The sequence below is a fragment of the Carassius carassius genome, chromosome 4 (assembly GCF_963082965.1).
Source record: "Carassius carassius chromosome 4, fCarCar2.1, whole genome shotgun sequence".
NCBI classification, from domain to species: Eukaryota; Metazoa; Chordata; class Actinopteri; order Cypriniformes; family Cyprinidae; genus Carassius; species Carassius carassius.
Genome location: NC_081758.1, coordinates 11,771,109 through 11,789,021, shown reverse-complemented (window position 1 = coordinate 11,789,021; position 17,913 = coordinate 11,771,109). Strand labels below are relative to the sequence as shown.

At 36.9% G+C, this 17,913-nt stretch overlaps 1 protein-coding gene across 11 annotated transcripts in view; it reads left to right on the top strand.

The window, feature by feature from the left end:
* The first annotated feature begins 1,046 nt into the window (after positions 1-1,046).
* LOC132134566 (rho guanine nucleotide exchange factor 12-like) overlaps positions 1,047-17,913 on the top strand; it is a 71,009-nt gene continuing 54,142 nt past the window's right edge. For 5 of the 11 annotated variants that reach the window (XM_059547136.1, XM_059547126.1, XM_059547135.1 and 2 more), the window contains exon 1: positions 1,048-2,465. In XM_059547136.1, the coding sequence (XP_059403119.1) occupies positions 2,434-2,465 (32 nt within the window). In that variant the 5' untranslated portion in view covers positions 1,048-2,433. Of the gene's footprint in view, positions 2,466-16,672; positions 16,824-17,913 lie in introns of those variants that run through there. The other 6 variants (XM_059547114.1, XM_059547105.1, XM_059547119.1 and 3 more) reach the window with 3 other exon arrangements.

The window sequence follows — 17,913 nt, the reverse complement described above, 5'->3', positions numbered from 1 at the left end:
TTAAACATTTTGTGTGATCTGTTTGAACTGGTACTCTTCTCTCTTACCTAAAGCAATGGCTTTTGTTACAGCACAGACCCTAAACAGGAGGCAGGAAGCCTTATGTATGTGATTGGTTGAAATAGCCAATGTATCCACACAGTAAAGGGTCTCTGAAATTTTAAAAATGGCAAACTATTTTGATGATGCAAGAAGGCTGTATAGGGCTGTTTACTATGCAGATCTTTTAGACAGTATGCATGAGTCCATATGAATCAAGTCTTGCTGCACAAACAAAATTCTCTAAAGATATATAAAATACTAAAGATACATTTGTGGATTCAGATGAAGTTAGTTGTTAACCAACTGCTTATTTGTTTAGTCATTTGATACAATGTGTGTGTGTGTGTGTGTGTATATATATATATATATATATATATATATATATATATATATATATATATATATATATATATATATATATATGTCTCAAACAGTTGATTATTGCTAAATGTTACTGAACTAGGCAATTACTAATTAGTTTAGTTTGTTTTATAGTTCCTACACCAGTAGGAATAAACCGCTAGGTGGCGCAAAAGATTTAAATATGCTCCTACTAATAACTATTGACAAATAAATCACAACTCTACTCTATCAGTCTTTCATTCCCAGATCTTTTTTTCTTTCTTTCTGTATTGCTTTTATTTCTTTTATCTTTGTTTTCATCCTAATTCTATTAGGCCTGTAAACGATATCTTATCTTTCACGGTTCATATTTCCAGATTCTTTATTGAATGTAACAATACTGCGGTTTATGCTGAATACATTTTTGTATATCGAAGTTTAAAAAAAAATTCTAATATGCATAAACATTGAAATATTGATCTGCTTCTTCATCAGAAAACATCTTTTTTATTTTATTTTATTTTTTACAATCACCTTTTTACAGACTCTGGGTAATTTGTATTAATTTACTACCTATAGTTTGTCAGTACTTAACCGCTGACAACTATACAGTAGGTTAGTCAAAAACATTTGGGAGGCGATATGCTGTCTGCGGAAGGATACGCCAAAAGGTGGTGAAGCGTCGCAGGCGTAGGAATCCGGGATGTGATTTTACTGAATAAAGGGAATTATCAGGATTTTTGTGATTTTTTTCCTTAATCGTTTTTTATCTTCGTACAGCGCGAAACTGACACATGTGACAACGCACATGTGTGTGTTTTCTTAATCCGCGTTTGTATAGAGACGAAGTCACTGGTGTACAGATTTAGTTGGGAAAGGAACGGCTAAAAACTACTGAATTTCGGAAAACATGGAGACAAGAAGGGATGGACCCGACTAAACCAAAGTTTCCAAACAAATTATTCCAAGAACAGAGGGAATCATTTCGCGAGAGGAAACTATGTGTTGCACATCCGTTATGTTTGGATTGTATTTATTACACTTTGAAACGAAGCTGTTTTAAGCAGAATTCCTGAACTGGGGACTAAACCGCTGCCTCTAGAGCAAACATCAAACGATTTGTAAAGTTATCTCCAGATTTTGGAGTGGAAAATATGGGAATTCTGGAAGTTGGACTATGTGAGGAAGGGATTACAATGAACGGTTGAACCGTGCGGATGCTTTAATCCATCCGTTGAGTGAATTTCCCCAGATTTCCACACATTGGAAGTGGCCAGGATACACATTCTTCTGGAGAAAAAGTCCATTCAGCGTGTAAGGGGCCTAAAAAGGATGTATATTTAGTTTACAGACTAACAGTAGCGGTTCAATTGATGTTGTAGTCTGTACTGTAAACTTTTGGGATTCTCCGTTTGGGATTAGGTTCATTTTAGGAATGCCGAGTTGGAAGTATTTCAGTGAGAGAAATGAAAGAAAACCGTCGAGACGGACGAAGTAACATTCGGGACTGTAATATGAGCGAAGATCTTTTGGACTGACAGTCTCCTTCATTCGTAAGGCAACATATTAACAAAAGATTATTTCTCTGGCTTTAGCCTACTTCCAGCCGTGGTTTGGGATTGACAAAGACGACTGTATCCAGTATCCAGACAGAGGCGAGGGGAAGCCTGTCGTTCTGTGTGAAGGCATTTTGGCTGGGAAAATGATGAAGCTTCTCAGACAACAGAACGCGTTTTGCTTCATTGATCATCTATGTGTCTGCGTTTAGCGCCGATTTCCTTCGCTAACTCTTGTGTCCTGTAGGGCTACAGTCAAATGACTACGGGAACCAACATAGACAATCCGTGGAAATATAAAACATAAGCTTGTTACATTCACGAGGAGACTTCACCATTCACATCAAGACGGAACTGTCAAAATCTAAAAGTGCCACCAGGCTGTTGCTGGTTTTTGCTTATTATTATTTTCTTTCCCCAAATACAAAGGTGTTTTACTATGGTAAAATGCTAATTGGATAAGAGCTGAAGAAAATCAAGAAAGGAAAGCCCAATGAGCGGCACACAGTCCACGCTTGCTGAGAGGTAAATTATGACATAATATATATATTTATTTTTAGGTTACATTGTGTTTATGATAATGATAGTGACCTGTCTTAGGTTTATGACGCTGTTTATACATATCCAAAACACTATTGTTGAGATTTATCTGGCAGCCTTTAACAAAATATATGATGGATGCTTTGTTGTTCATGTGGGAATACACACAGAAACAAATCACTTACAAAGTGCCATGGTTAAGACCATGATGTTTGGACATTTACCATAGTAATACCATGATATTCTTATAACTACCTCGGGATGCTATGTAGGCTACAAACTTTGGTATATTAGAATAGCTGTCATTCTCTACTATAAAATAGCATGGTATTACTATGTGATATTATAACTTTACCATGACGGTACTGTTCGTCACTGTACTTTTCAGTAAGTTTGTTTTCTTAAAAGAGCTCAAAAGTTTTCAGAAATGTACTGTGGTACTTCCATGTGTGGTACTGGAACCATGGTATTCTTTTAAATATCTTGGATTACCATGTAAATATGATCGTACAAGTATTTTTATTGTCACAATCACTTTAGTATCCCATCACACAGCATGGTTAATGTAAACCAAAGTTAATGTTCAGTGTTTAATGCCGAAACAATCTTAAAGAGCATGGTGGATATTCTGGATAACATTTAGTTTGAAGTCGTTCTGTCTGGTCTTTTATGTGTTAAATGCAGTAAAAACCTGTTTCTCACAAATTAGTAGAGTTGATAAGAATCTACACACTTTATAGCCTCTGATGGTTTGTGAGACTGTGTGGTTTGTATCTGTGGTTTTGTTTTGGCGATGCATTAGTCTGACTGGATGTGTGTTGATTGCACACACCTGTGAACACACAGCTCATGACAGGAAGCACTTAAGTTATTCAGTCAGTATGTCACTCCAGGTATCTCGCTGTGTTCTGCTAATGCTGCTCTTCAGAGCACAGCTGGCCTCGATGTGACTCACTTGTTGAGGTTTTCCACCCCTTGAGTTGTTACCTGAATTACTCGACCAGTCACGCTTCAAAGAACAAAACGTGGAAGCATGCTGGGTAAGCTGATGTGTTGTCATCTGTGTACGGAGTTACGGATTGGTGTATGTTGTTGGACACTTCTGTCTTTTCACACCCACTCTTTTTTTGATTATATCCATTGTGCAAATTGCATGAATACATATGTGGTGCACAGCAGGACTAAAGCTCTCTCAGTGTCAGAGTCTGAGCAGGGTCTGGCTGGTTTTGTAAGGTGATGTGCTGGGTGCGGTAAAGCTTATATATGTTCTGGTGTATATATATATATATATATATATATATATATGCAGGGGTGACCAAAATTATTATAACACTGTGTCAGTAGGAAATATCAGTTTACATTTCCAAACATTAATTTTGCCATTAATTGTAATAATCCAGTGAGATTTTTGTCTGACAACAGCCAGTGCTGCACACAGAGATCTGATCTGATCATCATCCAGTCTGTCTGGAATGACATGAAGAAACAGAACAAACTGAGTCAGACTAAATCCAGAAGAACTGTGGCAACGTCTCTAAGATGCTTCAACGGCTCTTGACTCGAGAACGAGTCAGTCTGTTGTTCGCTATCTGGCTCGGCTCAGTGTTCATCTTCAGTTCTCTCTTCACAGCAGTTCAGTCAGTGTACTGTTTGAGTAAATGAATTACTCCAGGATACTGGTTTATTCTGACTCAGAGGGAGTGTCAGCCACATTAAAAAATTTAACAGCTTAAGTCATTTGTGGATTAATGCATATTGGAGACACAAACCGTTTTAAACAATTAAGTTCGATTTGGTGAACTGGTTCAAGAAGATCCGCTTACATTGAATGATTCGTTTGCGAACCGGATATCACAAACTGCAGTCTTTTGAACTCTCTCTCACAACAGACATGGAAGAGAAGACAATGCTGAATAAAGTCATAGTTTTTGCTATTTTTGGACCAAAATGTATTTTCGATGCTTCAAAAAAATTCTAACTGACCCTCAGATGTCACATGGACTACTTTGATGATGTTTTTCTTACCTTTCTGGACATGGACAGTATACCATGCACACAGCTTCAATGGAGGGACTGAGAGCTCTCGGACTAAATCTAAAATATCTTAAACTGTGTTCCGAAGATGAACGGAGGTCTCATGGGTTTGGAACGACATGAGAGTGAGTTATTAATGACGACATTTTGATTTTTGGGCGAACTAACACTTTAACTAAACAGAGCAAAACATGCGTAAAATATGATTGTGTTTTTGCGCAGCTTGTCAGTGAACAATGGCTCTGTGTTAATGCTGCTCTTCTACACAGAGACTGAAATACAAAAGTGGAGTCCTGTCAATCAAATTGTGGTGTGGTTGTAATACCATTTAAAAAAAGGTAACCATTCAGTATTTCTTTCCAAATAATCAGTTCATAGTTTCTATTAGGGGTGTAACGATTCACTCGTTTTCTCGATGCATCGATTACAAACCCTGTCGATTCATATGCATCGATCTTGAAACATGATTTTTGAATCGTGAATCACCGATCTTGGACAGTAATCGATTCAAAATGCTAAGAATCGAATGAATCCCGATTTCTATAGCGATTCAATGCTTTCAAAATGTATACACATTAAATTACTACACGCATGAATTAATGGAGACCTTGAAGAGTGTTCGTGAATCGTGCCTCTTATCTGTCCTTCACGCACTCCACCGTTTACCGCCTGAGACTGTCACAGGATTGCGTTCGCGTGCCGTTCGTCTATGACGCAGCTGACGTGTGATCTATAGGACTCGTGGCCAGTAGTTTTTTTTCTCTTTAGTTTGTCAATGGCTCTCTGCATCTTACCGACGGAGTTACCGGAGCCGTCGACAGCTGTATTTATTGCATGGACGGAGCAGAAATGTAAGTGTCTAAATCATACGCACAGTTCCATTGAATTATAAATGTGTTTAAAGAATGCGGATGAACCGAATATACGAAGGAAACTGTTAAAATGAACCACAGCATTAACAACGACCTTGAAATAAGAGCACGAGATTTATCTGATAATATGCATGAAAGTAGCCTAGCGTTTGTTTCATTAGCAAACAGACATCTGGCGCGTTTTCTCTCAGAATCATTCGCTGATGGAGAGGAAAAGTTAAATAGAGATGAAGACGTTTTCACACTGAAAGAGAAGCGATCTCGCTCTCATAGACGTGCCAGGCTTTATCTGCAGCTAAACTGAATAAAAGCAGAATGAACTGATGAAACTAAAAAAAAACCCACAAACAATTTATGAATGATGCAGTGCTAATTGACATTTATTACAGTACAGAAACTATAAAGTATATTTTCTACCTTATTCTGTGCAGAAAATTTAAATAATTGCTAATTAAATGTAGCCTACTATATAAAACAATCATAAAATTGCCATTAGGAAAAAAATATCGATTACAAATGATTGAGTATTGTCCAGCAGTGTATTTGATTTATTACAGCTAATTAAAAGTAATTAAAAAAGAAGATAATTCCTTGTAAAAAAAATAATAATAATAATTATAATAATTATTATTATTATTATATAGGGTAAATACATAAAATGATTGTATTTGACATTTCTGTCACTTCTGAAATTATGGCTACGCCCCTGGTGTGACAAAATGTTAGCTTATACATAATATTCTTTAAGCTCTTTTTTAAAAACTTGGCTTACATACATTTTTACGTATGCCATGTCACATCATTAAACTATCATTTAACAATGGACAAAAGGTTTTTTTTTTCTAACCTATGGTTCTCTAACCATAAATGCTACTGTAATTTGCCCCCTGACTAAGCATTTAAAGAATTTAGTAGAAGCATTTAAATAATCCCATGAATGCACTTAAAGAATGCAGAATCGAATCGTTATAATCGAATCGAATCGAATTTAATTGTGAATCGAATCTAATTGAATCGTTCTAAATTTGCAAAAATCGTTCTTGAATCGAATCGAAAACCTATGAATCGTAATCGAATCGAATCGCTGCCTTGCCAAAGATTCACAGCCCTGGTTTCTATAGTTTTTTTTTTTTTGGCTCCAAACCGCCATGAGACAGCACACATAAAATCATGATGTGCCCTCATGTTCTTTTGTGATGATCAGAAGACTGGAGTTATAGCTGTCACAATATGTACTGTATTTTTGCTCTAATGGATGCAGCTCTGGTGGACATAAGCCATTACTTATATCAGTATATAAAAAGAATAATAATAACTTATTGGATAAGTTAATAAGACTTTGGTCATTGTAGATCTGGGTCAGTAACACACTGTAAAGTACATGTGCATAAGTGGAGTTGTCAGAAGCCTTTTTCTTCTGGAAATCTTTTATACATCATCACTTTAATCTCAACAGCTTCCCAAAAGCATTTTATGTTTTTAAAAATAGGGCAGGTGTGAGAAAGAAACGTATGTATCTGTTGGGTTGCATAGACACAACAACTGTGTCCGAAACTGCCTTGATGACTAAACAGGTTGATATTTGTAAAAACACCTAATAGGGTAACTAGGTTCAGACTACATAACTTCACATTGAATGATTAAGAACAAATTAAAGAAGGAATTACTCATAACCAAGCAAATGTTTAAATACTATAATATTTATTACTTGGAAGGAAAATGTTTGAATGGAAAATGAGAGGACATAAGGAATAGTTCACGTAAAAATGGAAATGGTCATTTACTCACCTTCATGTTCTTCTAAAAGAACCTCACAAAAGAAAAAAGAAAAACCTGTTCGTGTTTGTTCTTGTCAGCCTACTGTGTACCGTTGTGGCCAAAAGTTTTGAGAATTACATAAATATTAGTTTTCAAAAAGTTTGCTGCTAAACTGCTTTTAGATCTTTGTTTCAGTTGTTTCTGTGATGTACTGAAATATAATTACAAGCACTTCATACGTTTCAAAGGCTTTTATCGACAATTACATGACATTTATGCAAATAGTCAGTATTTGCAGTGTTGGCCCTTCTTTTTCAGGACCTCTGCAATTCGACTGGGCATGCTCTCAATTAGTGTTGTCAAAAGACCCGGTACTTCGGTACCAAGTCGGTACTAAAAAATATTTTATGTGACGGTACCAGGTTTCTTTAAGTACCGGTAGTACCGAGGTCCCGTTCAAACCCGGTTCAGCGCTATGATTTCCGCGAAGCAGAAAACGAGGACGGAATCTCAAAATCCAGTCATGAAAATGAAACTTACATTTTAATATGGACAGTCATGGAATTTGTCAAAGTTAGCATAAATTCAAATCTCCATATGGACCAGTATCTGTAAATGTTAAGCCGCAAAAGTTGTTTGAAATATGAATCCGTGTTCTGCGTGTCTCTGTGTGAATGATCGAATGACAGAGATGTGCGGGTTTGTTTACTACATATAGACAGGGGCGGCCTTAAGCATCTGGGGGCCCGTTTCAATAACTAATATGGGGCCCTGCCCACATAAAATGTAAACATAATAGAGCAGAAAAAGCAAGGATTCCTGTTGGTTTGCATCATATTATTTTATTACTCGCACTTTCAGCTTCATTAAAAGGCAGCTTTATACAAACTATATACAATACAGCGTTTTACGTTGGAATAAGCCTCGCCCTTTCACGCAGGGCAACATCACTGCTTTTTTGATTTGCGCAGTAGCTATATTTTCAGCTGTCTGGGCTGACTTAAAAAAAAAAAAAACAGCTCAAACATCCCCTCAACTTGCCGTATTACGGAGCCCGGGAAGTCACCTGTGTAAGTAAAAATAATTTTTTAAAAATCCGTGACGACGGTTTTGGCAATCCGTGCGCCCTAAACCGTACTCACGAATTCTCAAACTGTTCCCTCGGTTTAACAAATCGTGCCCACGGATTAATAAACCGTACCCACGAGTTTCTAACCCGCGCTCTCAGATTTGTAAACAGTGCCTGCAGTTTCTGAAATCTGTACCCACGAATTCATAATCCGTGCCCACGCTTTCGCAATCCGTTCCCACGGGTTTGTAAAATGTACTCACGGATTTGTGGCTCACTCATTTTAGAAGATCATTTGAGAGCTACTTTTTAAAAATGAAAGTGGCCGAGAGCTACTCATGCAATAATTAAATCTATTAAATAATGTCTCATAACTCTCATATTAACAACTATGCTAACTGTTTTAGACCTAAAAGAGTAATTGTAGGCCTATATATGTCCCCCTTAATTGACATAGGCTATATATATCAAAATATTATACTGTAAAAACACATAATTATTGTTGATTTTATAGTGCATCATAACTAAAGATAAAATGGTATGAAAATGTAATTTCATGATTATAGTGACCAAAATGAGCATGGTTATCACATAATCCTGTTCAAAAAGTACTAATACTACACAATAAAATCAATTCACCAAGTTTTATGTAGAAAACCAAATAACAAATAAACTTACCATCAATATGCACTTTTTGTTTACATGAACATTAAAATAGTAACATTAAAAATGATGGCCAAATTTGAAAGGAGTGTCTTGCAACATGTTATCTAACATGTACACGTTCAAATAAAGTTTTGACAAAAAAGTTTTTATAAAAAGATAAACCTCGCATATTTCAGCCTTTAAATCATTTTTATAGAAAGAATGATTCAAAAAAAGACAAAATACTGACATTTACAATGCACATTATTAGCTTATCTTTTATTATTAATAGTAAAATTAGGTTCCCGTGGCGTCTCTCGTTGCTATGCACCATGCGCTCTCCACAACGACAGAGAAGTTTTAATAGCTAATGGATTTCCACCACCGAAAAACGCTTTGCTGTAGCTCTGCTAGAAGATTTATTTAGAAAAAACACCCGTAGTTTGGGTGCACCCCCATCCTTCATGTTGACTTGTTGCGCCTGGAAAAAAATGAGCGCGTCGCTTCAATTATTTGAAATAATGAACTTGAGCGTGCAAAAGACGCGATATTGAACGGCCCTCGAGCTACCTCCAATCAGGTCACGAGCTACTCTCGCGAGCGACGTGTTGGAGACCACTTTAGACATTATGTCTGAAAATCAATATCCTAGGGAGAAAATGAATGGGATTTTCCTGTTCTGTTGGGGGCCCCCTTGGAGGGCGGGGCCCGTTTCAATTGAAACGGGTGAAACATAGGTAAGGCCGCCTCTGCATATAGACTGAAGCGCATGACGCTTGCATTAATTTCAGCATCTGAGCTTCAGAGTTCTCTCTCCATCAAGTGATCTGAACTTTTCAGTTCATCTCAATGGACGCACAGCGCACCTGTAATTAATGCTCTGTAAACTCTTTGTGAAGGCGCACGACTCACCGTCGCTTTACTGATAGCGCTGTTTCTCACACATGCAAAGAGAGAGAGAGCGAGAGTCTTACCACGATGAATCAACACGCTATATGTAAACTATTCTTTGTTGTCTTGTCCTGTCAAAATAATGGAGTTCATTTAGAATTATTCATATTCATTTTCGAACAAGCAGAAGACATACCGGTTTCTCCGGTAGTGGGTAGTACCGTCCCTGTTTTGATTTCAGCAAATCATTTTGACCGAAACGCAGACAACGTGATTAATATTCATGAACCCAGCAGCTCATCAATTCATAGTGCATTGTATATACATTGGTATGATAGTAGAATTAGTAGTAGTATTGTCTTTTAATAAAAATTAATATGATCTATTACTATTTTTTTACAGAAACCCTCAATGACCAAAAATATCTTAAGCATCACCACCAGTCTTAAGTTCAGTTAAAATGACAAATATGCATTCATTAGGCCTAAAAGTTAATTTTTACATAAAGGCATTGTGCTAGAAATATTACTATTATTTAGTAAAATGTATGTGATACTGCTACTACTGTTGAAAAAAATTTATAAAACTTTATTTTTTTAAAGAAATAAATCACAATATTTCTTCCATGTTTTAATTTTAATAGCAAATCCCCTTTATTTACCAAAAATCAAATGTGTTTAAATTTCAGAAAATTAAAAGACAAATTAAATTTGGGTGAAACTTGTTACTGTTTTTTATAATTATATAACTTGTAGAAAAACTTTAAACACAGTTGTAAATAAGTATAAAGAATGGCATTGGTTTTATTTTTAGTGCTAAAAAGTTATTTTTATTTTTAATTAGCATATTTTTGTGTTTTGCTTTGGTCCGAAATTGGTACCGAGAACCGTGGATTTTCCCTGGTATCTGTGCCGAATACTGAAATTTTGGTACTGTGACAACACTACTCTCAATCAACTTCTGGCCCAAATCCTGACTGATAACAACCCATTCTTTCATAATCACTTCTTGGAGTTTGTCAGAATTAGTGGGTTTTTGTTTGTCCACCCGCCTCTTGAGGATTGACCACAAGTTCTCAATGGGATTAAGATCTGGGGAGTTTCCAGGCCATGGACCCAAAATTTCAACATTCTGGTCCCCGAGCCACTTAGTTATCACTTTTGCCTTATGGCACGGTGCTCCATCGTGCTGGAAAATGCATTGTTCTTCACCAAACTGTTGTTGGATTGTTGGAAGAAGTTGCTGTTGGAGGGTGTTTTGGTACCATTCTTTATTCATGGCTGTGTTTTTGGGCAGAATTGTGAGTGAGCCCACTCCCTTGGATGAGAAGCAACCCCACACATGAATGGTGTCAGGATGCTTTACTGTTGGCATGACACAGGACTGATGGTAGCGCTCACCTTTTCTTCTCCGGACAGGCCTTTTTCCAGATGCCCCAAACAATCGGAAAGGGGCTTCATCGGAGAATATGACTTTGCCCCAGTCCTCAGCAGTCCATTCACTATACTTTCTGCAGAAGATCAATCTGTCCCTGATGTTTTTTTTGGAGAGAAGTGGCTTCTTTGCTGCCCTTCTTGACACCAGGCCATCTTCCAAAAGTCTTGGCCTCACTGTGCATGCAGATGCGCTCACACCTGCCTGCTGCCATTCCTGAGCAAGCTCTGCACTGGTGGCACTCCGATCCCGCAGCTGAATCCTCTTTAGGAGACGATCCTGGCACTTGCTGGGCTTTCTTGGACGCCCTGAAGCCTTCTTTGCAAGAATTGAACCTCTTTCCTTGAAGTTCTTGATGATCCTATAAATTGTTGATTTAGGTGCAATCTTAGTAGCCACAATATCCTTGCCTGTGAAGCCATTTTTATGCAACGAAATGATGGCTGCACGCGGTTCTTTGCAGGTCACCATGGTTAACAATTGAAGAACAAAGATTACAAGCATCACCCTCCTTTTAACATGTCAAGTCTGCCATTCTAACCCAATCAGCCTGACATAATGATCTCCAGCCTTGTGCTCGTCAACATTCTCACCTGAGTTAACAAGACGATTACTGAAATGATCTCAGCAGGTCCTTTAATGACAGCAATGAAATGCAGTGGAAAGGTTTTTTTGGGATTAAGTTAATTTTCATGGCAAAGAAGGACTATGCAATTCATCTGATCACTCTTCATAACATTCTGGAGTATATGCAAATTGCTATTATAAAAACTTAAGCAGCAACTTTTCCAATTTCCAATATTTATGTAATTCTCAAAACTTTTGGCCACGACTGTATGTGTAATATTGTAGTCTGTACTGTGACAACAACTAAATATTAACTATAAAAACCAATAAAATATGACCGTGAGTCCTCATAATCTTCCAGGACTGTAATGTTAGCTGAAATCTGTTAGTTTACAACGCTAACACAATGCTAAACAGACACCAAAAAATGTCTGTGATCTTATTTGTAGTAGTGAATTCATGTAGCTTGTGGCAAGTATGATGGCGCTGAACATTTGCTAAAGGCTGTACTGTTCAGCTTGCTCTCTGTCACAGCAATTCGCTGATCTGTGGTCCGTATTTTTATTTTTTTTACCCCGAGGCCCTCTCGGGAAGTGGTGACATCACTCATAAACAATGTCTGTCAACTGGGCCAGGCCACAAGCTGGAGATGCTTTATTACTTTATGATATTGCCATTTTGTATGAATTCACATAAGAGAGCCATATAGGCAGTTTAAAATGGCTTTTAGGGGAATGTTTTTTCCATTCTGTTTTTCTAAAGCAAGAAGTTAGTCGCTGTAACTTATATTTTTAGCATTTTCTTTTCAATAATTCATTTTTGTGTGTAAATCTATATCTGTATAATTTTATTATGTCTTTTAAGAAAGAATCATTATTATTATTATTATTATTTTTTTACCAAATATTAGCATTACATTAACCATGTGAAACAAGACCAAGACGGAGGTTTAGGTTTTTAAAATATTGAGGCTGTTTAAAGGACTCCTTGTGGCAAGATATATAATGGATTAATTCATTTACAAACAAAGTCTGGTCTGAACAGCCCAATAAAACTGCTACATTAATCACGTCAGAGATGTCAAACTACGACTGTAAACTGTACTATAAACACTGTATTTCATTATTAAAAAAACAACAGTGAAGCACAGGCCACCTCCATGCAGCCATTAACAAACACATTTAGTTATAGATAGAATAGCACACACATTTGTTATTTAGCACAATATGCAATATTTCTCCTTTAAGATACAGACATGTTCTTTAGACATCACTTTAAATATCTTTCATTGGAGAAGTCAAACAACGGGTCAAGGTTTAGTGTTTGTTAAAAAAAATCCTGGCTCTGGCTCTTATGTTGGTGTAAAAGTATTAGCAAATTGCAGCCTCTATAAGTGCATTTACAAAAATTATTTTACATTGATTATACTTGAGCTGACAGTGTCATGTAACTCCTAGCATGGTTTATTAACAGTGGGCTGTTGTTTAATCAAGAAATGTTCTTAACAGGTTTTTACAGTTTTTAAAGTAACTAATTCTTTGCATGAGCTGGCACATTTTAATCTCAAATATTTTATATTGTGCTTTTTTTTATCCCATATCAGTTCAAAACAGGAAAAAAGTATTTAAATGTACTTTTTTAATGCCCCCGCCCCCACCTCAAGTTTTAATCTAGAATTACAAAATTTGAGAATACTTTAGATAATTTAGATAAATAGATAATTACTTGAGAATTTTTTTTATATATAATAATAATAATAATAATAATAATAATTGGCAGAAATCATAATAGCAGAAATCAAAATAATAAAAATTGTTATGCATATATGTTGTTGAAAACTAAAACTGGAAACTGATTATGACATCTTACCAAGTATATTGTCCATCTGAATGACTTTTTGTTAATAATAAACCAAAAGTCTTGTCACATGAAGTTCTTGTACAAGACCTACAGCAACATGATCCTCACAAACCTAATTTTGACCCGGCATTTTAGCTTTTAACTGTCTGTCCTGATTTTTATCGGATGACAAGTCTTAAGTTGTCACCAACATTTTGGAAAAACAGTTGGAGGGGAGCCATGCTTGGCTATGATTCTAAAGATGGGACATGACACATGATGTGGGAAAGATACCATCAGGTACATCCTGCTACAGGTGCTCGCTCCCTAAAAACTCATAGTGACACTAATCTTGCAAGTCTGCTTGTCCCTAGTTTCTGAAAAAGAATTTTTAGACTCATATTAATGTGGTTATTTACAACCAACCAGTTTGAATTATACAGGATTTCCGGGAGATGTGTGTGTCGCGTTCTTTAACGTTCCACCTCGAAACAAAAATGCTGTGGCGCCAAACCCTCTCAAGAAAGAAGAAAGCCATCGAGTTTACAACTGTGACAACAATGTCAAATATTCAAAGTCAAATATATAAAGAATCTTTTAATATACGTTCGAGAATTTTACACACTGTTATTGTGGCGACATCTCCACACCCTGAAATGTGACACTGAATGAAACTAACTGTCATGGGAGGGCCTTGGCCAATGAAAGCTGCCATAGATTCCAGACCCTCAGCCGTCAGTCTGAAGGTCTGGGTATGCAAGACTAGGTTCATCCTATTGAGGGCTCAGTCTTTTTCTAATTTTATTGATTTAAAATAGCAGAGAATGGAGAAGATGTATGGAGCAGGGCCACCTGCCAAGCTTTCCCCAGCTAGGATGGTTTTGTTGGTGGAAGGCAAGCTTTGCTATGTTTGGTCAGCTGATGGTCGGCAGGCCTAGTCAGCATTTTATGTGCCTCTCTCATTGGCTGTGCAGAAAATGTGTGCGAGCGTGTTTGTGAGAGATTGAGAAATTCTTGAAAAAAAGATGTGTTGAATAATGCTGTAATGATAATATATTAAATACCATGAGATAATCCTTCTAATTTTTCTGGCTCGGAGACAGATCTTTTCTAGTTTTCAACTTTTATTCAAATATTTAATTGAAGTTTTGATGGCAAAGCCATTTCTGATTTGTTAAAGTATCTTAGCCATTTATGTTTTCTAAATATTGTTGTAAATATTCATTATTGCTTTATTGCAGTAGTCAATCAGAAACATTAAATGTCATAATTATAAATCGGACCCAACATCAGCTGTGTTCATTATGGAATACTAGTGTACACTGCATACTGTACTTACTTCTATTTTATCAGCTATTTTTAATTTAAACACCACCCCACAGCCCATTTCACTGGTCAACTCGATCATGCAGTAGGCAGTCAGCACTGTTATTGCCAAGACCAATTAAATCTTTAGAATCGTCTGTGGGGCAGGGATGGTAGCTTTTGTTATCCAATTTTTGCCATTTCGATCAAAAACAGAGACAGCTTATTAAAAGGTCAATCTGTGTGTATTAAATTGAGGCATACAAAATTATATTGCTGCAAAATAAACCTAAATTTATATGACATCAATGTACTACTGCAGAAATATTATATATAATACATATATATAGTGTACTAAAAACAACTTTTGCATCAGTGTATTGGAGGTGATAGCGCTGCCTATTAGTAATGAGGTTACCTTTCGGGACTGTGTATGACCACATAAATATAGACCTGCATTCTTCAACATTTCACCTACAGGGAATACAAATGACATGAGAAAGGATGGGTAATAGATGAGCAGTTCCACATGGTAATTTTGGCTCATTTAATTAAATACCCCCCTCTTACTGTGCTTGACATGCCTCAGCTTGCTAATGGCGGCCCACACCCCAGCGAACCAGACACTGGAGGAGAAGAGTTCCCTACCAAATACGACTTACTGTTCATTTCTAAATTAAAGAACAAATGTCTTTCAGAAAGCTTTTGATAATACAACGTTTGATTGAGTAAACATGGGCTATTGGAAAGAGTTGGGAGAAATTAAAGAAACAAATAGAGAGACTCTCAGATTCTGGCCATAGTAAATCATGGCACTGAAGTAGAGGGGGAGGGGTGGAGCTTGAGTACAACAGGAAGTGACACAATGTCATGGTGTTAAAAGTTGTGGTGATTTTAAACCAGACTATTAAACACTGTGATTTCTTACAAATGCTGCTTCTCCCAGTATTTACGAGCGATCAATTTTTCAGAATGCGTGGTTGAAAAGGATATGTGCAAGTGTTACTGTGATTTTACTCCCATAACTTTTTGACATACTCACTGGATTTGCATAATACATTACACACACACAATGCTGTACTGTGTCATTAAGCAGCATTCAAAGCAATCTAGTAGTGATGCACTGAAATAACAATTTCCAGCCATTTTGTATGCCTCAAATGAATTTTCATTTACTGAAAACCGAACTTCTGTTTTTGGTAATTGTATTGATCCAGTTATTGGTTAACCAAAATAAGGATCCTGTTCGCAAGTGATAAATTCTGAAGTTCTTTGTAAACATGCGCCTCTTGATGTTTCAGCCAAACAAATTTGACATGTTGCAAATCTAGCAGCATTTTTGGTCCATTTGTACTTGCTAGAATATATATTATTACTTTAATATGGGTAACTGTTCTTTAGGAAGGGGTAAGGCCAATACACAATTGCACCATACTACTAACTGACAGTATGTTTAATGTTATCTCAGTGTAATTAACATGAGTTTAATAACTAAAGTAGTAGGCCTGTTTAAATTGAAAGGACTGAAGGATGTTAATCTCTTAAATGGCTTTGCTGCCTACAGTTCCCACAGGAAGTGTGGCTGGGGAGAGAGAGTGAGTGAGAGAGACAGCGACGGGGTTAAAGACCCATGTTGAAAAAGTAGGAAGTGGCTGTGGGAGCCAGTCTGCTTTTGGAGGCTGGAGTTATTGGAGCCAGAACAGCACACAGAGTCCTCGTGCTACACACACGTGACAGGCACTTTGACTCTCCCAGCTGCATCACCTTGGAAACTGCAAGTAATGTTGCTGCTGCTTTCCCATCATCCTGTGCCAGACGAGTAGTTAGGAAAGAAATTGACCTTCACAGATCCAACCTTTGGACATGCCGACTATACAGCTCGTCAACCTGCTGACACACTACAGTCTTTGGGATGAGGTGGTTGTTGAAGTTTACTGCAATTATCTACTCCAGATCTTTGTGTTTTCATTGTGAAAGTTGGGAGGAAAAAGACACATCACTGCAAAAATGTATTTTCAGTCAAGAATTATCTTTTTTTCCCCTGAAATATATTTTCTGCAGTACAACTTTGATCATCATTGCATGTCATGCTTCAACTTTGTCTTACAATTGTGGCATTCCCTCAGCGTGCCAGATTGTGAAAGGTCAGTTACATCAGTCTTGTTAAAGCATGGACAAAAGTGTGTGTCACTCAAGAAGGACCTAATGCATCACTTTCTATAACAATCAATGTATGTAAGAATATGAGAATGGGAAAAATTAGCTTACAAGAACTGATCTTGGAGCCACTTTTTCCTTAGGCGCATCAGTCTCAGAAGCAAAAGATTTTACGGATTGGCAAAGGCCATCCATGCTGTATGAGACCACAGAGCAGACATAAAGCCAAAAGATTTTGGAGCCACAAATATTATACAGCCATAATGACTTGTGACACTGACTGACTGCATTGTGCAATTTTAGCTGTAAGTCAATATTTGAGGTCAAAACCTCAGTATTCTTGTTACCTTAGAGGTGAGGATCTGATAACATGGTCCTAAATAGTGCTTTCTTAATAAAATAAATATATTTTTCAATTTCCAGGTAAAATGTGACCTTGAAGAGTTTTTAAGTGGCTTGTTATATCAGGTCATATTGAGTTTGATGCAAGCTGTGCTGTGAAGATACACATAGATGGATGCAAATAAGTGTTCAGAGGATGTGAAAAGAAAAAGTGGCTTGGGGATTTGTCATGCAGAAGTCAAGGCCAGGCTCTGTTGGTTGGTTGTAGGTACAGAGTTGTTTACGTGGCGACTCAATGTTGTACAGTAACTTAAAGGACAGGTGGTGCATTGTTGGGGATTAACTTAATTTTTCTAGTACCATTTTTGTCATTTATTACTTTAATATAATGTCATACCATTTAGCCTAAGTATCTGCATAAACTCGCATGATATTTCTTGGTGCAGTCAGGGCTAATTTTATGAGGCAAGGGAGAATTTAAAACTGAACTTGTATTCATCTCTCTCTCTCAAGCAATCCT